The sequence below is a fragment of the Falco naumanni genome, chromosome 2 (assembly GCF_017639655.2).
Source record: "Falco naumanni isolate bFalNau1 chromosome 2, bFalNau1.pat, whole genome shotgun sequence".
Taxonomy (NCBI): domain Eukaryota; kingdom Metazoa; phylum Chordata; class Aves; order Falconiformes; family Falconidae; genus Falco; species Falco naumanni.
In genome coordinates, this window is record NC_054055.1 from 38,882,710 (window position 1) to 38,907,811 (window position 25,102).

The 25,102-nt window shown below is 36.7% G+C and overlaps 1 protein-coding gene across 2 annotated transcripts in view; it reads left to right on the top strand.

Moving 5' to 3' along the window:
- TDRD3 (tudor domain containing 3) overlaps positions 1-25,102 on the top strand; it is a 109,751-nt gene that overhangs the window by 59,651 nt on the left and 24,998 nt on the right. For both annotated transcript variants that reach the window (XM_040584084.1, XM_040584085.1), the window contains 6 exons: positions 4,264-4,335; positions 4,874-5,023; positions 5,717-5,857; positions 11,881-12,037; positions 12,404-12,529; positions 23,269-24,107. In XM_040584084.1, the coding sequence (XP_040440018.1) occupies positions 4,264-4,335; positions 4,874-5,023; positions 5,717-5,857; positions 11,881-12,037; positions 12,404-12,529; positions 23,269-24,107 (1,485 nt within the window). The remainder of the gene's footprint in view (positions 1-4,263; positions 4,336-4,873; positions 5,024-5,716; positions 5,858-11,880; positions 12,038-12,403; positions 12,530-23,268; positions 24,108-25,102) is intronic.

Sequence of the window (25,102 nt, forward strand, 5' to 3'; positions counted from 1 at the left end):
ACTTTATACATATTAATTTGTTTTTGAGGTCAATGTCAAGAAATAATTTGAAACATGTTATTTACAAGAAAGCAAATAATTTAATAACATTGGAGTCCTGCTGACTACAGCAACTCTCAGCACTTGTTAGCCAGTTCTGTTGGCTTTATGTAATGTTTAAAAGAGAGGTAAGTAAATTTCCACTGATTTACTCTGGTAACATTAAGTATAAAAAGGTAACTATTGCTTATTGCTATCCCCTCAATTCTCTGGTTCCATCTTGCAATTTGCCAGAGTATTGTTTTCTTTTTCTCATTGCCCAGCTGACGGGACATGGTCAGGTTCCCAGCATGAATGTGGCTGTGTCAGAAAACTTGTGGGTGACAAGAAATCAGTTTGGACAGGTGAACTGTGACCACTGGAAATCGTAGTTCAAGTTCTATATCCAGACTGACAGCTAGACATATAGGGCTCAAACAAATCTATAGAAGTGAAGTGCTACTTTCATAGCAGTTTCCTTATGAACTCTATGTTTCTGTCTTGTTCAGAAAGCTTTACAGAGGCAAACGGTTGACAAAGAAGCAAGACTGTCAACTCTTGATGATATTTAACTTAGGACATTGCCACTCCTTGTCTAATCTTGCCACTGAAGCTTAAATGAAATGCTAAACTGTGGTAGCATAAAAATAAAGAAAAATTGTATTTGTGTGACTACTTGAAATTACTTGTTTAGAAGCCAGGTTTTTTTCTTTCCACTACAGTGTCTGAGAAGTGTAAATTGGGCTTCTTGTGTAGATGATGAAATAAATGTATTTTATATTTAGTAAAAAAGTTAGTGCTATAAAGTCAAATAGTATTGCAAAACTTTAGAATTGAAGTTGTTTATCCAGTCTTAAATTATTACCCTTGCACCTACCTGTCAGCTTCTAGTTGTGTAGTTGCATTACCTTACCGTTTTGTTCCATTCAGAATGACATTTGAAATTTGCTTTTGGGAAGAATCAAGTTTTAGTAATGGGAGACTCACACTAAAATATAGCGCATGTGGAATGAATGTGATATTATTACACTGCATGTGGAATGAATGTGGTATTCCTTGTAGCATTCAATTTTACCATAAGCTAGTTCTTGCCTAGAAATTTTGATTTTTTTAAGTGTCGCTGTTTAAGTGATGGTCAATAAATAAGGAGTTAATGAGAATGTTCCTGTGTGATCTTCTAGATTATTTGGAAATATAAGGAAAATATGTCATGGATTTCTTTAGGTGCGAATATAGTTCCAAATAACTTGTCTTTCATAGTTTTCTGGTGGTGATTGATGTTTTAGTCGGTAAGAATTTAAATCAGTGAGGATCCATATCTGCAAGAGGTTGCTGGTACCCTTCTTACGCAGGAAGAATACTTTGTGTTGCTATTAATCAGAATAGGAGGTCATATGTAAAGTGAAGGTTGAAGCAAATTTTGTTGAGATGATTGGTGAGACTGGTAGGCTTTTATATTTTAAAAATGCATAATCCGTGAAATCACATTTTATCTAAAAGTAAAGTTCTCTAGTATACTTAATGATTCTTCAATTTTAGTGAAGGTGAAGCTAAATACTGAGTTTGCCTTGTGGGAAAAGGGGGTAGTTTTATGTATACTTCAAAATTCATATTAGAAAGTCTGAGGGTATAACAGTATATAATATCTATAAGTTCAGTCTCCTATTGTAAGCCTTTGTATCTTAAGAGAGTCCCTAGGAAAATTTTTTTAATGTCACAATCGAAATACAGCAGAAAGGGAAAGGCATGCTAAATGTATTTTAAAAGAGTTTATTCTAAGTGGTAGCTGCTGCTGTGCTATGGGCAAATTTAACCATAAGGTTAAAAAAATACTGTTGCCAGTTTGCTTTTTATTTGGTGCAAAGTGAAATTTAATTTCCAGAACAGTTGTTCTCACTTCTCAGCTGGCTACCTGAGAGGAAGGTGTCAAGGCTGTTTTTTACTATTAGGCAGAGTTCTTTCATTTTGGATAACAATTTTATGCAATAGATTGTTATTTGATGATTCAAATATATGATTCAAAAACAGCTAAATGTTAGTAAATATGGAGTCTGTTCTTAAATGCTTTTTAGCTATTTGTCAAATTACGTTTTTGAGAAGTAGTTTGAAACAGTCTTTTTCTTGTATGTGTTTCCTTCATTCTGATTTGGGAAAGAAAAGAAATAAAGGTTGACCTTAAACTTAAACATGTTCTCCCTGATTGTAGGACATGAGGAATTAACGATGATCAAATGTTTGAGTTCTTAGGCTATCTTATAAATATTTTTATTATAATTTGATTCAGTGCTGGAGTTTATTCCAGAATTGCCTACATTTCTCTAGATCCAAACAAAACAAAAAGTGTAGGGTTTATTGGACCTAGCATGCCTACCTTGGGTCAGCGAAGCGGCTTCGCCATGTTGAACCCTGCTGCTTCATTTAATAGATTACAGAAGGTTTTGAGTGTGCTACAGTGGTCAGCCCTTGGTTAGCTCATAATTCTAAGGCAGCACTTCAAGTGATGTGATTGAAACTAAAGCAGAAATTTTTTTTATGATTTATGATTATTTTATTTTTTTTCTCCACCCTTGAAAGGAGCCATAACTAATATAGAAAATGGTCTTTGGTTCCTGAATGAAAGTAGTTAACTTACAAAGAGTGGACCAGAAGTTTTGATTTGGGTATTGATTAGCCAAATTAATCTCCCATACTATGAGAGAATTTCTTAAAATATTGGGTTAAAGCATATTCACATTTATACTACAGCTCTCACCTGATGGAATTAAATCAATTTTACGTCAGGGTAATAAATATATAGGTAAATGGTTAAATGTAGTCTTAAGTAATTAAAACTTTCTCTGCTGATGGGGAGTAGTAAATGATGTATATAATCATGCATGCGTATCCTAGTGGGCAAGGAAGGGACAACAAGAAATGAAGATGATAAAAGAGACGCATTATACAGAATGCGATTTTGAAGCATTAAGAACCCTGTTCTTTCTTTTTCCACTTTTGAAACAAAATATTTGTGTAATACAAAATAACCAATATATTGATTTCAGTGAATTTCAGTCTTGCAGGTTGCTGCTGTTGCTACAATTTGTAAAGAAAGAAAAAGTGTATCAACTATGAACAGATATTTTAATGGAGTTTTTTGGTTGTTTTTTTGGGGTTTTTTTGGTGTTTTTTTTTTTACTGTTGGCAACTAGTAATTTGTATTGTGAATGCTTTATTTTCAGGCCTATGTTACAGATTACCTTACTGTGGCTAAGAGTTTAGAGACATCTGTAGCTCTTATGTATCAGTAATCGTTATGTTTGTTGTTATGTTCTTTGAGATTCAAAGATCTGCTGATCAATTTAGCACAGGTACTGTATTTCTCATAAAGCCATAGGGGAAATCTCCTAGTGGCACAGCATTTTGTTTCCAACAGTGTCAAAAAGACATGATTTTTAAGGATAGCACACGGCCCGAGCTCTTATACAGCCTTGGCATCCAGAATTGTTGTATTATGCTTTATCAGGGGATACAATCCTGACTAATCCTTTCAGTATTTGCTTATGCATGAGTTCATGAATTTCACAGAATGGTTGAGGTTGGAAGGAACCTCTGTGGTCATCTGGTCCAACCCTCCCTGCTCAAGCAGGGCCACCTAGAGCCTGTTACCCAGGCCAGTGTCCAGGCAGCTTTTGAATATCTCCAGGGATGGGGAGTCCACAACCTCCCTGGGCAACCTGTGCCAGCACTTAGTCACCCTCATGGTAAAAAAAGTGTTTTCTAATGTTCAGAAGGAGCCTCCTGTGTTTCAGTTTGTGCCCATGGTTTCTTGTCCTGTCAGTGGGCACCAGTGGAAAGGGTCTGACTCCATCTTCTTTACAGTCTCTCTTCAGGTATTTGTGTAGATTGGCAAGATCCCACTGAGCCTTCTCTAGGCTGAATTGGTCCAATCTCTTTTTAAACATGCTGGAACTATGCCTTTTACAATGGCTAGTGGCAGCAAGTTCACTGGGCACTGTGTAAAGGAACATCTGATGCCTATTTATGTGTCCCTTTGTTCTGTTAGTGTAGATTTTGATATATAGCTGGTTTTTCTGCACTTGCTGTATGTGTTGCATATGTGACTTTGCAAATTTTCATTATTTTCTTTGTTTCCCTGCCCCTCATCCAGCATTATCCTTAAGTGCTCCAGGTTTTCCAGTATATCCTTACTTTTTATGCTGAAAATGTTTATCTTGCAATTTATGAATCAACAACTTTCTTTTACAGAGCTTAGCAAAACACAATAGGAGTAACATTGGGACAGAAGGTGGCCCTCCCCCTTTTGTACCTTTTGGACAGGTATAGTGTACTTCTCTTTCTGCTATTTTGCAAAAAATACCCTGTATCGTGTTATCTAGGGGACCTGGTTCCAGGTAGATAAAGACTATCAATACATCTTAGGTCATGATGACTTGGATCTAAAAAATGTGCCTGTTGAAAAAAAAAATGTTGATCCTTGTCAATTTGCTATTTTATTTAAAAATTTAACATTTTTCCTCTCAATTTCAAATTAAAATTTATTTAGTATGTGGAGCCTTTGATTCTTTGGTCAGATCTTGTAGACAGTAACATAGTCCTTCCTTAAATGCTGAAGCTATTTACAAGAATTATATGAGCTACACCATGAACTAAGCTTAAAACATTAGTCATTCTTTTTGGCCTTTCTATGGGACCTGAGGAGTGTGCTTTCCGCTAAGGCATGTTAGATGTCCTAGGTGTATGCTTTTACTATCATGTTCTTTAGATAAAGTTGTGCTACTGTAATAGAGTAATCCTTTATTTTTTTCAATTGAGGGTAGGCAGAAGAGTGAATTCAAACTTTCTTTTGCTTTTTCAGAAATGTGCATCTCATGTGCAAGTGGACAGTAGAGAGCTTGATCGCAGAAAGACTCTGCAAATGACAAATACTGTAAAAACTGTTGTGGACAATGATGAATTTGAAAAGCAGAGAACAGCTGCTATTGCAGAAGTAGCAAAGAGCAAGGAGGTTAGAATGCATGTGTTACAGCATTTTACTTACTGTGATTGATCTTTTCTTCTTAAGTATTTCTTAAATGACAAGAGCTTTCTGATGTTTGCATTCTTATAATTCTACATATATCTTTAAAAAGAGGAATCAAACTGTGTCCTTTGGATTGATGAGTATGTTCTTATTTAAGTAAGGCTAATAAATGTATATTAAATGTTTTATTGTAGATATGATTTTTATTTGGTGCAAGTTTTAAAAAAAGTGTTTTTTACAATTTAGCTAAAGAGAGTTAAGTAGTAAATACAGGTTATCAATTTTCGACTGCTTTTTTTCAGTTCTCAAAACCTCATGATTCCCTGCATTCAGTCGGAATGAATACCTAGGAAGTTCAGTTCTAACATGTCAGGGTTTTATGCCCTTCCTTGGTTTTCTTTTTAGTTTATTTTTCCCAAGGTTTGCTTGGGAAGTCATAAAAACTAGAATGATATACCCTTTTTACAGCCTCATTTGGGCATAGGGGGAAAAAATACCTACCTAATAAATTAATCTTTTTTGTATGTGTAAATTAGTCCTTTATTTGTTGATGCAAGTATAATCATAAAAATATCACTGCATCAAATTTACCGCACTTTTGCTACTAGCTAAATATTAAGGCTTATTTCCATAATTTCTGTTTACTGAAATGTTTTTTTTTTTTGTGCTTCTCTAAAGACTAAGACATTTGGAGGAGGTGGTGGTAGTAGCAGAAGTAATCTCAGTGTGAGTGCTGGAGGGAATCGAAACAGGGAACTGTTCCAGAAAGAGAAGATAACAAAACCTGAGGGAAAGAATGAAGGTGTCTACCGAGAACTGGTAAGGTGGAAGACTTAAATGGAACCTTAAACATGTACTGTTAACAAACAAAAAACAAATGTAACAAAAATAAAACCAAGAGGCCCTGAGGAATAGGGGCTGACCTTTCAATTTAGTTTGAAGTCTGTTTGGAATACTTAAGGTATTTTTATACTTTACTGAGTTACTTATGAGTTTCAATGTGATTTTTTGTAAAAAAAAAAAAATCAAGTAATAATAAATTGATGTCTTACCTAGTAAGTTCTAAATCCAAGTCCTCGCAAAAGAAAAGTAGTAGTGTGTGTGGAACAGGACATAACAGTATAGTTTTATTTTCTTGTTTAGATAAGCTTAACAGTCTTGCATGTTAATGGAGGATTTGAACCACCTTGGTATCTGTTGGAGGGACAACACAGCAGGACATAGGCAATCTAGGAGGTTCTTGGAATGATTTGGCAATAACCTCCTTCTCCAAGTGATAGAGGAGCCAACAAGTAGAGGTGCCACGCTGGACCCTGTGACCAGCGGGGAGGGGCTGGTGGGGAATGTGAAGCTTAAGAGCAGCCTTGGGTGCAGTGACCACAAAATGGTGGACTTCAGGATCCTTAGGGCAGTGAGGAGGGTGTGCAACAAGATTGCTATCTGGAATTCTGGAGAGCAGACTTTGGCCTCTTCAGGGATGTGCTTGATAGAATACCATGGGATAGAGCCGTGGAGGGAAGAAGTGCCCAAAAAGCTGGTTAATATTCATGGATATGAACACACCTCTTCTGTGTTCAGCAGCAGTGTGTTCCAACAAAGACAAAGTTGTGCAAAAAAAGCCAGGAGGCCTGCATGGTTGCACAAGGAGTTCCACACAAATAGGAAGCCTACAGAGAGTAGAAACCAAGGGCAGGTAGTCTGGGGGGAATACAGAGAAACTGTCTCAGCATCCAGGGATCGGGTTAGGAAAGCTAAAGCCCTGATGGAATTAAATCTGGCTAGGGACATCAAAGGCAACAAGGAAAGCTTCTGTAGGTATGTTGGTGATAAAAGCAAGAGCAGAAAGAATGTGGGCCCTCTCCAGAAGGAAATGGGGTATCTGGTTACCTGGGATATGAAGAAGGCTGAGGTACTCGATGACTTTTTTGCCAAAGTCTTCACTGGTAAGTGTTCCAGCCACACTGCCCAAGTCACGGAAAGAAAAGGCAAGGACTAGGAGAGTGAGGAACTGCCCAATGTAGGAGAAGATCTGGTTCAAGACCAACTAAGGAAACTGAAGCCGCACAAGTCCGTGAGACCTGGTGAAATGGATTCAGAGGGAACTGGTGGATGAAGCGGCTAAGCCACTGTCCATCATACTTGAGAAGCTGTAGCAGTCCAGTGAAGTTGCCATGGACTGGAAAAGGGGAAACATAATCCTTGTTTTTTAAAAAGGGAAATAAGGAAAACCCGAAAATCTACAGGCTGGTCAGTCTCACCTTGGTGCCTGTTAAGATCATGGAGCAGATTCTCCTGGAAGCTATTTTAAAGCACATGGAAAATGAGGAGGTGATTGGTGACAGCCAGCATGGCTTCACTAAGGGCGCATCATGCCTGACAATTTGGTGGAGTTCTACAGCGGGGTTACAGTGTTAGTGGATGAGGGAACAGCAGCTGATGTCATCTACCTGGACTTGTGCAAAACATTTGACTCTGACCCACATGATGTCCTTGTCTCGAAACTGGAGAGACATGGATTCAGTCGGTGGACTACCTGATGGATAAGGAATTGGCTGGATGGTCACACTGAAAGACTTGTGGTCAACAGCTCAGTGTCCAAGTGGAGACTGGTGATGAGTGGTGCTTCTCAGGGGTCTGTACTGGATCTGGTGCTGTTCAGCATCTTTGTTGGTGACATGGACAGTGGGATGGAGTACACCCTCAGCAAGTTTGCCAGTGACACCAAGCTGTGTGGTGTGGTTGACATGCTGGAGGGAAGGAAGGCCGTCCAGAGAGACCTTGAGAGAGCTGGGCCCAAGTGAACCTCATGAAGTTCAAGAAGGCCAAGTGCAAGGTCCTGCACGTGGGTTGGGACAACACCCACTATCAATACAGGCTGGATGGAGAATGGATTGGGAGTGGCCCTGGGGAGGAAGGACTTGGGGTTGCTGGTGGACAAAAACCTCAATATGACCTGGCAACGTGCACTTGCAGTCTGGAAAACCAGCCATATCCTGGGCTGTATCAGAAGTGTGGCCCAGCAGATCCAAGGAGGTGATTCTCCCCCTCTGCTCTACTCTTGTGAGACCCCACCTGGAGTACTGTGTTCAGCTCTGGAGCCCCCAGCATAACAAGGATATGAACCTGTTGGAGTGAGCCCAGAGAAGGGCCACAGAGATCATCAGAGGGCTGGAACACCTCTCCTATCAAGACAGGCTGAGACAGTTGGGGTTGTTCAGCCTGGAGAAGAGAAGGCTCTGGGAAGACCTTGTAGCAGCCTGCCAGTACCTAAAGGAGCTCTACAAGAAAGCTGGAGAGGGACTTTTTACCAGGGAATATTAGTGATAGGACAAGGGGTAATAGTTTTAAATTGAAAGAGGGTAGATTTAGATTAGGTATTAGGAAGAAACTCTTCACTATGAGGGTGATGAGGCACTGGAACAGGTTGCCCAGAGAAGCTGTGGATGCTCTGTCCCTGGATATGTTCATGGCCAGGCTGGGTGGGGCTTTGAGCAACCTGCTGTAGTGGAAGGTGTCCTTGCCTATGGTAGTGGGGTTGGAACCAGATGATCTTTAAGGTCCCTTCCAGCCCACACCATTCTGTGGTTTATTAATTAATTTTAATGTAGCTTTTCTTCTGAATTAATTTAATATTTATTTTAAGAATCTGTTTTCAACCATTGCTTTGACAGCAAGAAAACCAAGTGGTGCTCTGACACTTAAAACAACCAAGTAAAAATACTACTGTTGTGACATGAGAATGTCATGCTTACATGGTAACAAGTACTGTTCCCTTTTGAGTAAGGCAGGTTACCATTAGAGAATCTGAATTTTTCCCCTTAACCCGTAATATCACCTTCCAATGTATTTCTTAACTTTATACTTACTGAGAAGTGTTCTTTGGGATCACTGCATTGAATTAGGTGGGTATAAAATGAGAAGTTATTGATGTTTGTTTTGATTACTTCAGTAATCTAAAAGTTTATGATGGAGGAAATATTTTTTTCAAGAACAACTCTGGAGAGGAATTTCCAAGTATGTAATAACAATGATTCTGATTTGAATGATGAAAGACTGAAAGAGCTATCACAACAATATAGTAATTCAGTGAACCAGTATTAAAATATTGATTATAAATATAATTTATTGTTGAATATTTTTCATCTTATTTACCTTTAACGAAGGTTTAAGAATGAGAAGAAAAGATATTTAGGAACAGTAACTGCCTGTTATAATTTTGTCCTAATAGTGTCTGTTGTCATCTCAGAGCAAGGAGAACCTCCAGCAGTGCTGCCTTCAGCACTGTGCTCAGAAATGTCGATACAGAACTGTAGAAACACAGCCTGAAAGGGCCTCAAGAGGTCATTTAGTTATCCCTCTGCCCGGTACATTCTTGACAACTGTGTCTCAACCTAAATAGATTTAAAAACCCAACAACCAAACAGATAGATAAAAATGCCAACAGCAACACCACGCCCCCCTCCCCCCCTCCCCATTTAAATTAGTTGTTTAAAGTATTATCTTTTGTTTTTTCTGAGTTGCAAGAAGTTTGCGTTACATTGTAAGTAATGTCTTATATTACTGATATAAAATGGCAATACTTTCAATTTATCAAAGCTTAGTATTAAGTCATTTAACATACCTAGTTGCTGTTTAAAAGAAGCAAATGTGGATCCATTTGGTGTGTTACCTTCCAAGAAACCTACCTACAAAACAAGAAACAAAGATGTGATTTTTCTCTTTTTATTCATAGGCAGACAATAGATTGTGGAGGTCAATCATCCTTCTCTCTTAATAATCCTTGTAGGATACTTCCTACAGTTTTCTTTGCCTTTCCAGTTTTGTATAGGAGAAACAAGGTTTGTGCTGCGTAAATGTAGTTGAAGAGAGAGTTTTTGACGCCCAAAGATACTTAGGATGCTACCTTTTTTCACAGTCTTTGTATCTGGGAAATTGCCATTCCCTTGGGTCTCAATTTGTGACCTATCGAAGATTTATTTTTTTTTTAATCCATAGCTGAGAGTACAGGTACTGTATCTGTGAGTCTTCAGTTCCCACTGGTCTTTGAATGTAGCTGTCATGCACAGAATTTCCACCATTGAAAGGAGGTGGAGCAGGAGTAATGGCTAGAGGTTTCTCATCCAAACCAGCTGCATACCTACAAAGATGAGTGAAGCAGATTTGCTGAGCAAGTACTCTCAGTTGGACCCTTGTTGCCATACAGAAGAATCTACGAGAATGGCCTATTAAAAATAAGACATTAGTTAGGCAACTTGAAGTCAGACTCAAGTGGGATGATGATTTGCTGTAGACGCTGAGGTCATATTTCTGCCCTATTGATCTTCAAAGACCTTTTAAATTGCTATTCCTTTACTTAGTTTTTGAACAGTTAAATTAAGAGTGTTGTTGAGTTTGGGAATGAAGAAGGCTACGTGAAAGCATTGGAGTTAACATTGCTGAGCACGTGGGAGTTGTAGTCAAGTGCTGCAAAGTTGTGCCTTGCACCATTACAGCGATTCTTGCATAGCTAAGCATAGTTAGGAAAGTTACTTGAGTTGTTACGTATTCTGGCTTACTGTATTGAAGTACTTCTGTATAGAGATAGCAATCACAAGCACTGATTTTGTGTCTCTGCGCCGAAAAGGAGACCTTCTCCTGTCTGTTGTCCCAGAGCACAGTGTGTAGCAGGAATTAAGACAAAAAGTGAATGTATTAAAACATCAGGAGAAATCATAATTGGAGAAATTACATCACAAGTCTGTAGAAAATTCAACAGGAAGGGCTAAATGTTATTTGCTATACAACTGTAATACGATTGTAATTTAATTCATTCTAGCAATTAAACTTCATGTTCTTCTAAGCAGTGGGAAAAAGAAGGGCTTGTGTATCTTGGAGGTTAGACTCTGTTGGGTTTGGTTGTTTGTTTTTTTGGTTTTGTGGGTGTTTTTGGGGGTTGGTGGGTTTTTTGGTTGTGTTTTTGGTTTGTTGTTGGGTTTTTGTTTTTTTTTGGGGGAAGGTCACAATATAACTATTTTGGAACCTGTAGGCAAAATGTTATTTATAGGGCTTGAGTTAAGAATGTATTTGGTTGCAACTGTTGCTGTAGATTAATAACTGGCATAGTTTTGTTTGGGTGTGAAATGAGGCAGAACAGAGGGCCTAGTCCCATTTCATGTTTACTGCATGTAGGTCTGTCTGCACTGAAAGAGGCAGTTCTTGCTTCAGTGTTTTAAAGCACAGTGCAGAAGTAAGGTTATTTTCTGTAATTACTGCTCTGATTCCTGCTTTGCCTCTTGCCATCATGCTTTATACCGTTTAAAATAAGAGAGTTTGTTTTTCTGAGGAAGTTGTTTGTATTTCTTTGCTTTCTTCTACAGAACCTTTAGCAATTACATTTTCTGCATGTTTTAAGAAGTGTATACCTGAGTGTATAACTGAGATAATTGTCTGTAAAAGTTATGAAAGCATTCAAACAGGAACAAATAGCTAGTTTTTATACTGGTATTACTTTGTGAGATTCCTTTTAGTTTTCGTCTCAGAGAAAGTATATTAGCCTGTTGTACTATTCCTGTGTACAGCAGGGGAAGAGGTAGTCTAGGGGAAAATTTTGCTTGAAACCACATAATATTAGAACTAAGAACTGATGAATTAATCATCATCATCATAATATTAAAACACCCTCTACTAGCAAGTTGTTTGCACATGAAAGATCATATGTGAAGATTTTATGTAAAAACTTAAATATTTATCATCAATGAAATATATTTCAGTTAAAAATAATGAAAAATTAAAGTAAAATCTGGTGGTTTTATAGGGTCTGTGTTGTATCTTATGATCAGTTCTTTGTGTAACTTTTATTTCAGGTTGATGAAAAGGCTCTAAAACACATAACAGAGATGGGTTTCAGCAAAGAAGCAGCAAGACAGGCACTTATGGATAACAGTAACAGCCTAGAGGCAGCATTAAATTTTCTTCTGAACAGCAGTAAACAAAAACCCATTCAGGGACCACCACCTCGAGGTAAAACTTGCAATGAAATGCTTTAAAACAGTGTTTACGAGCAAAGGAGTTTGTTTATGGTGGATTATTACCATAGTTATGGAAGGGTGTATCTGCATGGTTTTTTCCTGCAAGCTAGAACGCTTTGCAAACCTGAAAGCAAATACTTAAAAAAGCCTCTGTGTATTATGGCCTTGTCAGATTTTTCGAATTTGAAGTCATAGATCTGAATAGCCTTAAATGGAGAATATCTGCATCTGTTTTGTCTATGATAGAATTTTTTAAAGATAGAAAATATATTTCAGAAATCAAATTTAAAAGTCTATACACTTTTAAAATTTATTTTTTCATTCCCCACTCACAAATAACTTTTGCTTTACTTTACAGGTAAAGGAAAGGGCCGAGGCCGAATAAGACCTGAAGATGAAGAGGAGCTAGGAAATGCCAGACCATCTGCACCAAGCACACTGTTTGATTTCTTGGAATCCAAAATGGGTACTCTAACAGTAGAGGGTAAGTTATTGAAAGTAATGTATCTGCATTCAATATTGGACAGTGTTAGTGGAATACTTTTCCCTAACTTTGTCATCTAAAAGAGGATTCTTAGAGCTTCTTTCACAGTTGGCTGTAAAAATACCCGAGTGCTAGAGAGAGCTATTACTGTCCTTTGAAGAAAGGTCAAATAAATTGCACTGTGGTCGTTCATACTTGTCTTGATTACAGAAGAGCTTAAGAGTGTGTGATTCAGGCTTAGATGTCTGAAAGTCAGTAATTTTGAAATAAGGTGACATAAATCCCAGTTGATTAATTTAATTTGATAAAAGCTCTTGCAACTTTAATTGACTTCTTTGTTGCTGAGTTTATAAAGATAAAAGCCATAATTGTAGTCCTTCTTCCTCAGTTTATAAACAGAATATTTTGCATGCTGCCCATTTAAGAATCTAGTAATTGTGGTAAGCTTAATTGTTTTTGTATTCCTCCTCTTGGGGATGGGGGGGAAGGAGAAGGGAGGGGGAGAGCATGGAGGGGTTTGGTTGCTGTAAAATACTTAAGCACGTTTCCACCTGGTTTTCCTGTTTAATACCTGTAAGGACTGAAGGAAAGGAAGGATTTTAGAAAGACGGAAGCCAAATAATCCCTCAGATTGAGTGCAAAAGATCTGGGATTTTTCTTTAATGTCCTTTTAGTTACTTTTTTTTTCTTAAGAAGCCATATGAGAGTGTAGTCTATGCACCAGGATGCCTGTTTAGGTCTAAATTATTCAGTCCTTTGGAAACTTTGACAGATGCATTAAAAGAAAAAAAGAGGAAACTCCATGCACCTTGAGGTCTCAAGAGGCTGCTGTAATATTACTCGCAGTAAGCTGAGTAGTAAATGGAGATCATTTTTTCTTCTGGGTATGGCCTTGGAGGTGTTTCAGTGGCCAACGTGAAATGAAAATATCTGCTTCCATTATTTAACATGAAGGTTTTGTGATGGAGTTGTAATTTTTTTTTCCCCTATAAAATGACATATATTCATAAAGGGAGGAAAAAGTTCGTATTAGTTTATATGAACCGTTTGGTATTTTGGAGTTGTCTAAAGAATGAGTGCATTTAAGGAATGACTGGTTTTTATACATGATTACTTTTTAACTTAAGTCCCAAAATACTCTTTGTTGACTGTTAATAACAAATTCTTGCTTTGCATATTTTCAATGGATTTGGGATTTAAAAAGAAAAGTAACATGGAGAAAGTGGAAAATAAGCTTGTAGTAAAGGAAAGTGAACAGGTTGCCCTGTTGGGAAAGGTGTGAACGGCTGCAATGTCAGTAGGCACCTGCATCGGAAATAGAACATCCCCATCACTCTGGTTAGTGTGTGACAGATCTTTTGTTGAATGTATTATTTTTGTTTGTAGCTTATATGTATTAAAATTGTATAAATACTTGTCTTTTTTTGCTTTAGGAGTGAAATTAAGGTTAGTTGAGTTTGAGAGTCATTGCTGAATGTTCTGATAAGAAATGAGAACTTAAAGCCACGTAGGCTCTGTCAGTGCATGAAAATCCCAGTTTTCTGTGACAATTATTAGGACCATTTGCTTTCCATTAAATGCATAGCATATTTTTTTCAAGAATTATTTTGTTAGATCTTTTGGAGCTTTGCAGCTGCACATTTGTGGTTGCTACTTGCAATAAGCACTATAGCATTTTGCATTAGTCGGAAAATTTTTTGCAGCGTGTAGCAACTAAAGGTCAGCATATTCAAATGGAAGGAAATGCAGCAGTCAGAAATACAGTTCTTGGAGCTGTGCAGAGGATACCTTTATCCACAAAAAGAGGAAAGAGCAACAAAGAAAATGACACATGTTTTGTCATAGAAAACTTGCCTAGGCAGGTGGGCTTAGGAGCTAGTGAGCCTGCTATCAAAACAGGGGCCTCTTGCTGCAGCTGGTAGAATTAGGTGTGCTGTGAGCCATTCAAATTTTACTAAACATTTTTATGACATGCTAAGTTATAAGACAACAGAAAAGCATTTGCTTATAAATGTTGGCTTATAGGGTTTTTTGATAGTAAATACTATATTTTTGCTGTACCTAGGTTGTATTTCATTGCAACAGTGTCTTTTTTGGCATGCAAAATAAGTGATTTTAAATAGCTGAATGTTTTATGTTTTAGTTGGGTCTAGGTCTTACTAAAACAGTTTGTAGAAAGCGAACAAAAAAGCTATGATAGTGTTCCTTTTCTTACGTATGTTGTTTATAGTTTGTTTATGGTGAGTATCCACAAGTTTGTGGCTTTCTTTATGAAATGCAGCTAGGTGTAGATTAAAAATTTGTGTCATGAGTCTTCACTGTATTTCTCAGAAATTTAAAATACTTAAAGAAAATCCCTTTCAAATACACCAGTATTCTGAATTAGCTGATGCAGTTTTGTGAACTGTTCAGGTAATGAATATAATCACATTTTCAAAAGCCTGTGTAGGGAATTATGCTTGAAATACATCTTTTGGCAACTCATTTTGCTTAACAAAGTTGAGTTAGATATTTACAGTGAACAGAAAATGAAAAGGGTGGTAGAGTTTTCTCTCACATTATGGACACTGGTTTTTCTTTGAATAAATTTGGTGCTTATATTGAAAGACAAAGAATGCTTTTACGTGTGACTGAAAGACATTTAAAGGAAAAATAATAGAAATAATCACTGTGGTTATATGCCTTTCTTACTACAAAACTACCAACAATAAGTAAGTTATAGTAGCTTACCAAGAATTGTGAAATGAGTGAATTGCTTCTTTTAAAATGATATTACTGATTGATAGCGTTTGCTTCGGGGAACTTTTATGATCCTTTGGGTTTTAGTACATGTATCTAGCCAACATAATGTGTAAAAAACAGTGTTATGCTTCAGTTTATAATCCTCAATATTGTGTTTTAAAGATAAATATACTTTGCTTTTGTGTATTCTTTCCCTCTTAAATAAAAATAAAAAGATTCCATAAATGTCATAAGAAGAAAAACATAATTCTATGAGAACTTTATAAAGGCTTTGTACTCCTTCAGTTGGTGAAGTTCTGGTATATTTCCTAACATGACACAAGGGTTTTGGTTTTGTGTTGTTTAACACTATGTTGGTTTCTTTAGCATTATCTGAATGATCAGTATGCAGCCTGGTGTACTATTCCCGAGTCACACTTTTCTGAAGAAAAAAAAGCCAAAACCAAACGCTCCCAAACTTCTTCAAAAAGACTATTTTTTAAGCGTTCAGAAAGTGTTCTAATTATTTTTGAATATTTCTTAGTATTTCTGTCATTTTTTTTTATTTCCATCTGAAGAAATAATAATACACGTTCTTGTACTTCCTGTTATTTGGAAGTCAGTGGGCTGTCTTTTTTTATTTATTTATTTCCCTTACTGAATATGTGTAGCCTGTAGAATTGTGCCTGTGTATGTCAGGTTTTATTTTTATCTTGTAGTCTACTTTAAATGGATTTTTTTCAAGAAATACATAGGCATATGCTGAATTGCAGGCTATTTGTGTCTTTAAAACTGCTTTTTTCCTTTGTTAGGTTTGAGAGAACCTGTGCAGTCTGGTTAATTCAAACACATCTTAAATATCATTTATTGCAAGTGTTATTTTTCTGCGATTTTTTTATGCATCTGTGGTTGTAGTCTCCTTCAAGTTCTTATTTGTTAGTTGTCTTAAGTTCCATGCAAACTACGATGACGTGATTATTAATGGTGTTTGCACAGTGATGATACTTATGATTGTGAACTCTTTCATCATGAAGTCTGCATCCCAGTGTTTGCAGAAAACAGGATATGTATTACGACCACCTTTTTGATTTCATTTTATCCTGTCAGTTGTTAACAGTAGAAATGTAGTTCTGTCTTAGGATTATAAAAGTAGTGGTCAAAAATTAAAGGCACATTGGGGAAACTTCTAGAAACAGCTCAAATCTAGAACGTTACATAGTCAAGAGTAAGGTCTCTTCATGGATTTTTCCACAGAGTAACTGTACTAGGGGAGGGCCCAGGCAGACAGGTTTTTCTGCATTTATTTGTAGTGTAGTACAGCTTCCACTGAATGTAAAAGAAGTTTGATTTTTTTTGCAGTATTTTTGGCCCCTTGCTGTCTTATATGGTCTCTTAAATCCCGGTTTGCTTTTTAAATATTCAGAGATATGGCCTTTATATAGGAATAGTGACTTTGAATAAATGAGTACACCTCTACTATCGCACTAATCCATATATATGATTAGGAGCATATGATTACCCATGATGGTTAAAATTGAATCATTATTGCAAGCATTAGGTTTCTTTACACTTTGGAGAGGTTGTATTTTCTTCTTAAATGACTGAGTCTGTGTGGAAGCAAAAACAAAAGACTGTTTCACTGAGCTGAGCTAAGTATTTTTTAATCCTTTGTCAAGCCACCTTTTCTTCAAAAATTACTTGTGTGATCTGGAGGGGATAGTGTCTGAAAAGAAGATAAATTTTTTAAAAAAAGTAGTACAAAATAGTTAAAAAAAAGTAAGGTGTTAGTCTTTTGCCCTGTACATGGTGTCTTGTGAGGGGTTTTTACATTTCATCTCCTGATTTCAAAGTTTTCAGTTAATTATTGTAAGTAATTACAGCTGTCAAAACTATTAAATACCTGGCTCCATGATCTGCTAGTTCTTTAATTGTAAATTTAACATAGCGTATAGTAAACGTACTTTATTTAAATGAAATGCAAAGAATTAAAACAAACAAACAAACCCATTGTTTTATACTGCATATCTATTTGATTATTTTTAACTGTGAATGATTGGTGACACCTATGAAAATATTTCTGTGTTGAAATTAAGTAGTTCCAATTTTGGCTGGCAAGAGAAACCTGCTGACTCTGAGAGATAACAAAAGCAGTAGACAAAATTGCTGTTAACTAGCTGCCTTTGCTTGCACTTGGATTATTTCTGCTACGGAATACAGAAGATTTTTTCCATTAATCCTCTTATTTTTCTTCTGTTACGAGGAACAATTCATCCATCTGTGCCAGTTTAAATAAGTAAACACAAGGATTATTGGGAAGAACAAAACAGTGCTGAGAGCTTTGACTATAGAGTTAAAGAATAATGGACGAAATGCTGAGAACCAGGCATGTTTTAGAAATTTTTTGCTCTCTTTTGTTCTTAGGGACTGAGAAAAGGATGGTGCTTCCATCCACTCAGGATCCAAAGCCACTAAAGGTTTTGGAAGTCATCCACATCTTGGAAAGACTCAGAGACTAACTTTTTAGTAATTGTATATTTATTTGTTATTAAATGTGGTATGTGGTGAGAAACATAACAATGGTTTTTGTTAGAGCATTGACCCAGGACATAGAAGGCCGAAAACTTTTCAGTTTCAGATTGTGCAGAATTGCCTCTTCAGTTCTCGCAGGAGACAGGCTGTGCTTGGGGTGGACATTTCTGCTCTTTCTGCTAAACTGAACCTCCTGTGCAGCGAGCTACAGCATTAGCAGGGTCACAGAAAAAGCAAGTGAGAGGTGGCATGTCTGTGTAGTCTGTTAATAGGGCCATTTCAGTTGAAGGGAGAAAGTCATGGGCTGTAGTCTCTGTTTCTTGCTCCATCAGCTAGGCTTTGACTGGAAGAGGAATTTAGACATGCAGTTTTGATTTAGTGGTGGTGAAGTAATTCTACTGTAAGGTTAATTGTTTCAGCAATTAAAGATAAGCATTAAAAAAATATTTTCATTTCTGATATGAATTTTCTATACTCAGCTTCTAACTGCTGTGTAATATTGTCTTTCTTGCCGTATAGACAGCTATCAAAATTTGCATCCCTAGTAGCTATGTATAAGACATAATTGACCTATATTTTAGCCATCAGCTGTGTGGATTGAGCTTTTTTAGCCTCTGTCAAAGACTTTCTCAAACTACTTTTTCTCAAGAAATTAATTGGTCAGTTTTCTTCTTCAAATATGCATCCCATAACTACAGACCATAGTTTTGTAGTGGTTTGAATGATGCTGTGTAACATCAGTATCACGTAGACTCTTGCTTTTGTTCCCTCTGCATCTGAGCATCTCACCTGATTTTGCTGCAGTTACCCTTATGTTCTCTGCCACCAGTGTTGTCTGCAGGAGATATGTGACAAAAGAGGTACTGACTTTGTGGGGTAGCTCTCTCAAAGACATGCTTCCATAAAGTTGCATAAAAATACAATTCAAGTTGTAAGGAGAAACCCAAATCATTGCCACTGGTGTGGGAAGGGCCACTGTCTGAGTTTTAACCATGTTATTGAACATGATAAAATCCACAGCAGAGGGTGACAGGAAACCGTACTACTTAAATTCCATTGTGCATAGAGCAGTTCTTTTTAAATTGTGTTGGCTGGCATTTCCAACTGCAGCAGGTCCTGCTGATTTCTTGTAAGCAGGGGAATGTGACTGGTTCTGTATGGTTTTCTTGGGTCATCACATACAAAAGCTAAAATAAGTATAACAACTGAGTGATGGTTTCAAACTGAGAAATGCTAGTAGTCATCTTAAAACTACCAAGTAGATGATAAAAGCCTTGTCATTAATTTCAAAATTGATTTTTCAAGCCGTGTTCCCGAATGTCCAGTTACAATGATGATGACTGGCTGATGCGTCTTGCTGTTTGGCAGAGTAGCGTACAATGTATTCTTGTTTAATGCCAAATTAATATTTGTTACTGCCCTGTAGGAACTGTTGCTTTTCTGGGAACGTTAGCAATGGTTCATAGGAGGTGTGACAAGAAGAAGTAGAAGCAAAGAACAGTAGCTGCAATAGACAATCCGTCATCACAACTTTTTCTGTTGAAGAAGCTGTAGATTCCCTTCAGTTTCTTGGTGATCAGGCCAAACAGCACAAATTCAAGAAGAATCTGTAGTTTTCTCATCTCTGGGTTTTTGTCATAGACTACTGTTGACAAAGTAATGCTTACTGTTATTTGGCAGTTTTCATTTGGAATGGGTTGTGCTTGAATGTTAAACAGTCGGTTAGCATGTCCTCCTCGTTCCAGACTGTTGTGTGTGATGTATTCCCCTGGGAAGCTTTTAGCACAGTATCATCTTCTTCATGGAAAACATAAGTTTACTAGATTTTACATACCTTAAGGTTAGAATAGATGTGAGGTGTTTTGTGAGCAGCTTTTGGATGTCACAGTAAATAGACCTGGAAAAAAAAGATGCTCATGTTCACTGTTTTGAAATTCTCTGCTTTCTTTCTGTGCTAACACTTACTATTACTTTAATTTTCCCATACTATTTAAAAAAATTCTGTAACTGAAAGTTTCAACACACTTCAAAGTCCCCTTGTTGCATTTATATTATGATCACATTATGTAGAGTAGAAATAATTTATTTGATCATCCAATAGTCCTACTTCTGCAACTGATACATTAGAAATTTATTGTTAATATAGATGTGCAACAGATGGCCTTTTCTATTAACATACTGCTAAAATTTCTGTTGCTTGGGAAAAGGAGATAATAAGAATTCGTCCTAACTACTTGGCTTTGTGTGGAGTTATTCATGCCGATGTTTAAATGTGTTGTTATTTTTTCTTAGCAGTTACTCTGTTTTAGTTCTCCATGCTGCTTTGTGGAATAGTGGGTTATAACTAAATGAAACTTCTTAAAGTCCTATTTTACAGGTAATCCTTGTTAAGTAGATGAATGCCATTTTAGTTCTTAACTACATCTTTCTAGATTTTGAAGATTAATATTGCCTTTCTAAAGACAGAAAATACTGTCTCATTTGAGAATGCGTATAACTTCTTATTGGAAAGCAGGTCAAAGAGGTGGAAGAAGGGTAGAAAGAGATAATCTCTGCAGCTGTGACAGAAGCAGGTTGCTTGGAGATCTATTATATCCAGATTTTTTGGTGTCTAGTAAAACTACCTATTTTCATTAAGGTGCCTAGGCAACAGCTAAAATCACTACATGCTGTGAAATTGAATAGAAATTTCAGTAAACTTTTTCCAGTTATAGAAGAATATGTGTATGTTTCAGTGTTTCCTCAAGGCTTTAAATTGAAGTACTACAACTGCTCTGCATGCTTTGGGAATAAGTCTTGAAGTTGTTCCGAGTCCTCGTATGTACTAGATGCTGTCTGAGGTGACAATCTATCTCAGCTCAGAAAGTATTTTTTAATTAAGAAGATGGTTAAAGGACACCCCTTGAGAGGAGACACTTAAATTCTTAGTCAATCCTGAAATCCTGCCAACTAGCAGTGTATTCACATGCCCAGTCTAGTCTTCTGCTCATTTCTAATTTTACCGTTAGAGCAACTTTCCCGTGCGAGTGACTTTAATTAATTTGATATTAAAAATATTAAATAAGATGATTTATAATGAAGTACTTTAGAATTTTATGCACATTTTTCTTTAATGGTGTATACAAGGCAGCAAACATTCAGAGGTCATCAAACAGTTCAATCATTTCATGTGTCATTACCATTAAGACATGAGAGTTGAGGCTGGGAATAGAAAGAGTGGAAGTCCAAGGATTTTACTATCAGAGGAGAAGCGGTATAAATTACGAATGTCACGAAGGAAGATTTTTAATTCATTAGGAAGATAAACCTTTCTAGAGGTGATAGAAAATCTAGAAGATTGGTATGTATTATACAGAAGTGAGAAAGTATAATGAAGATACAGAAAAGTTAGAAATATAAATCAAAGAAAACCAGTATTTTCATGTTCCATTTGTAAAGAAGAGATAGAGGTATTTTTAAGCTCTAAGAATTTAATCTAAAAAAAGAAATTTAAATGTTACAAGACTCAAAAAGTCATATTTTCATTTTTAAAAAGAAAATATTTATTAAACTCCTGGGTCTTTCTGAGTAATACACATTCATATGTATTCATGCATTAAAAACATTATTAGTTTCAAAATCATAAATTTTACAGTAAGATATGTTTTTGTCAAGATTACAAACATGCTAAGCCTCATGTATGCTTATGTCACAAAAAACCTGCCATCGGTCATTTTAGTCAAACGTTTTTGACTTCTAAAAGTTAGGGTAAATCAAGTGTATGTAAAAATAAAACTAGATTCTCATTATCCAATTTAGTCAAATTGATAAGCGTTCTGTGAGCTATTAATAATGTGATGCTTGGAAGTATTTTTTTTAAGGCTAAAATTTGCTTTTTAATTCTTACCATGTAGCAAGTAGGTAGGAAAATTGATACATTTGTTGTCGACGATCAGCATTCATTATTTCTAGTGGTAACGTGAACTAAAGTTCTTAGTTTTTCCTACCCATAGGAGTGTACTGAGGGCCAGGCAGCAGAGCTGAGGACATAGTCCCACCAGGCCCATGCACACACCCCACACTCATGCGTACAATACATACAGGCCAACTGAAGGAGACAACATGGCAAGAGAAGGACACAGTTGCAGGCACCCACATGACACAAAATTGCTCTTACAAACCTGAGTCACTCTGATGGGTTTATGCTTTCCGTTTCTATCAGGTTCAAAGTCTGTTACAGATCTCATACCCAGCCATGCACGTGCGCACACTCACGTGAGTCTTTCTTGGCCCCAAGACCCTTGATCTCTGGTACCCACCTCAGATGCCTCTTGACCAGCTTAGCTAGTATGACCTGAAGTTTGCAGGAGGGTTACATGAGTGTACGTAACGTAGGTCTGTCCAGTATCTGAGCCCAGACCTGTGGTCTGTCTGGTAGATGGCCTTCAGACCCATGGTCTTTCCAGTATTCAGCTTCCAGGTCTTTCTTGTCCAACTTACACCATTTTATCCTGTCTCAAGTTTGCCAGCAGATTAAAAAATGTGTCCTCTCACGCACACAATAGAGAAATTAATCACACAGAAGATTTTTAGAAACAGAATTTAATAAGGAGGTGAGACAGGCTACAGTGATAATGTGCAGGAGTTGGCCTGGCAAGTATATTGAGCAAGAGCCTGCTTATTTGCAACTTTCCTCTGTCCTGTTTAATCTCCTTCCTTCTTCATTTTCTCGTGCTTGCTCCTCCTGGGTTCATCTTGATCCTTCCTCTCCTTTGGTTCTTCACCGAAATACCCCATTAATAATCCCATACTTGTCTAAAAAAATACAGTTCCATAAAAAGCTTCACATATACCCGCAGTTCCCTTCTTCTTCAGCATCCCATAGCAGGTTTGCTTTTTCTCGTGAGGTCCATCTGGTTGAATTTCTTGAAGGTAATGCTTGAGCAGTTCCCATTATGTCGCATTGATCAAGTTCTCCAGAGTTCTGGGCTTCGTTACTGTTCCTGTTATCTGTATTTTTACAACCGTGTTCATTTTATCGTGTCTATTTCTTGCAATTGTTTTTTATGCTGAACAGCTGTTATTTTTATAGGAAGTTTCAATTCAGATTAAAAGTATGACTCTTTTCTCCTCACTTTCCTCCCTCTTCCTTTCTCCATGTTGAATTTTTTTTTTTTTTTTTGTCTTAAACTACTGTTACTCAAGTGAGTTATTGATGTATGTATGGAGAAATGAGTATGTGGAAATCTATGCTCAGCTTTTCTCATACTGTTAAGTGGTTTGGTTCTAAGTACAGGCCACAGTAGTGCATGTTTTCCAATGACTAGGAATTACAGTTCAAATGTCTCTGTGATACAGAAATGGAATGGTACACAGAAAATTTAGCAAAGGTAAACACTGCATACTTTTGTAAATAATCCTGTTACTTTATCAGTTAGCATCTGAAACAGTATTTCTAAAATATATTTGTGTGACATATGTTAATAATTGAAATATTTTTTTCTTTGTAGAACCAAAATTGCTATTTCAGCAACCACATCAAGTACAGCACAAAGTTATGAATGCAGAACAGAATGGCATCAAAGAGAATCATTCAAGACACATGTCTCGCAATGACATGAGACAGCCAAGGAATGAGAAACCCCCTCGTTTTCAAAGGGATATTCAAAATTCAAGGCAGGCTTTTGAAAGTGTTGGGTTACCAAGAAACAGAGGTCCTGAAAGGCACAGTTCTTTAGAACATTGGACAGATGAAAAAAATAAAAGTGACAGACATTATTCTAGAAATGATAGGCCGAAGGATTTGGGTTATCCCATAGCCACTCACCAGAGCGATATTACTTTCAAAAAAAGGGATAACAATATGCAAAACAGAGTAGGAAAAGGGGTGTCTTTCACAGAATTCAAGGAGAACTCTGCTGCTCAAGATAACACAGACAACAATAACCAGAAACGTGGGAAAAGGGAAAACCAAATACACAATTCTGAAAATTTTTGTGATAGGAAGGCACGAACAATTAGTAGTGAGTCCTTTATGGTAAAAAGTGAGCAGCATTTTGGTGTTAATAATGATTACCAAAATCCTGGTAGAACTGATAATTTTAATGCTGTACCAAATGGAGATACTGAGCATCATCAGAAAGGAAGACGAGTAGGACCTATCAAATCATCAGGACCCGCTACGATCCCATCTTTTGATGATAAAATGTTGTGTTACAACACTGGTCCCAAGAGGAGATCTGGGCCCATCAAACCAGAGAAAATACTAGAATCATCGATTCATATGGAATATGGAAAAAGCTGGAGACCAGGGGATGAATGTTTTGCCCTTTATTGGGAAGACAATAAGGTATGCCTTTGTCAAATGAGAAGTACCTCAAATTGTACCTTTAATGTTTTCTTACGTGCATGTGGGAGACAGCGTGCTACTGCAGAGACAGGTTTTGTTCATAGGTATGTGGTGTGCTTCTTGGCTAGCTTCTTGTTCTATTTTTTAATTTTATTTATCAGGTATGTCGCTTATATTCATTGCATGAAACTAAGTGCTTAAATTAAGTCATCTTGATTGAAGGTGATTGTTTCTCTTGTTTCGGTGGATTTTTGATTTTGGGATGACTAAGCTTGTAATTGAAGTGCTGAAATTTTGAAGGGATGAATATGGATCTAGGTGCCTATATTGTTTTCCAAGGAACAACAAAGGGGATGGTGTGCTATCTAGAATAGTCTGTAATAGTTAAATGTGTAACGCCTTTTTCTAGAATAAGTTAGCATACAGCCTTTACTAGTAAAAGGAAAGAGCAGGGTCTGCAGGAATGGGGCTGTTAAAAAACCCTCCCTTCTTTTTATTTCAATCATTACAGAAAGGAAACAACAAAAGGCTTATTTTCCTAGTAGATTCTTAGCTGAAGAATTTGTGAAACAAATGAGTTATGCTACACAATAGTTTTGTTTTAATGATTTTTAAAAGTTTAAATACTTCATCTGTTTTTCCAAGTAATAAGATTTCTGTTGCAGCCAGACACTTTCCTTTCATCTTCTCCTTTGCTAAAAAAGTTTTAGGCTAATTTTTTTGATTTGTTATTATCTGTTCAGGAGTTCTGTGTCACTCATGGATACTTTCTTCAGTTTTTGACCCTTTCTGATATTTACTACCTTAAATATTATTATTCTTTGTATAGTTTTTACTCCCGCCATTTTCTTTCTTGTTTTGTTGTTGCTTATTTTATGTTGTTTATTTAAAGTTTTCTCCTTGTTTTTGGTTTTTGGTTTTTTTTTTTGTGTGTGTGGTTTTTTGTTTTTTTTTTTTACAAGAAGCAGATAGTGTTTATATAAGATAGCTTAGCA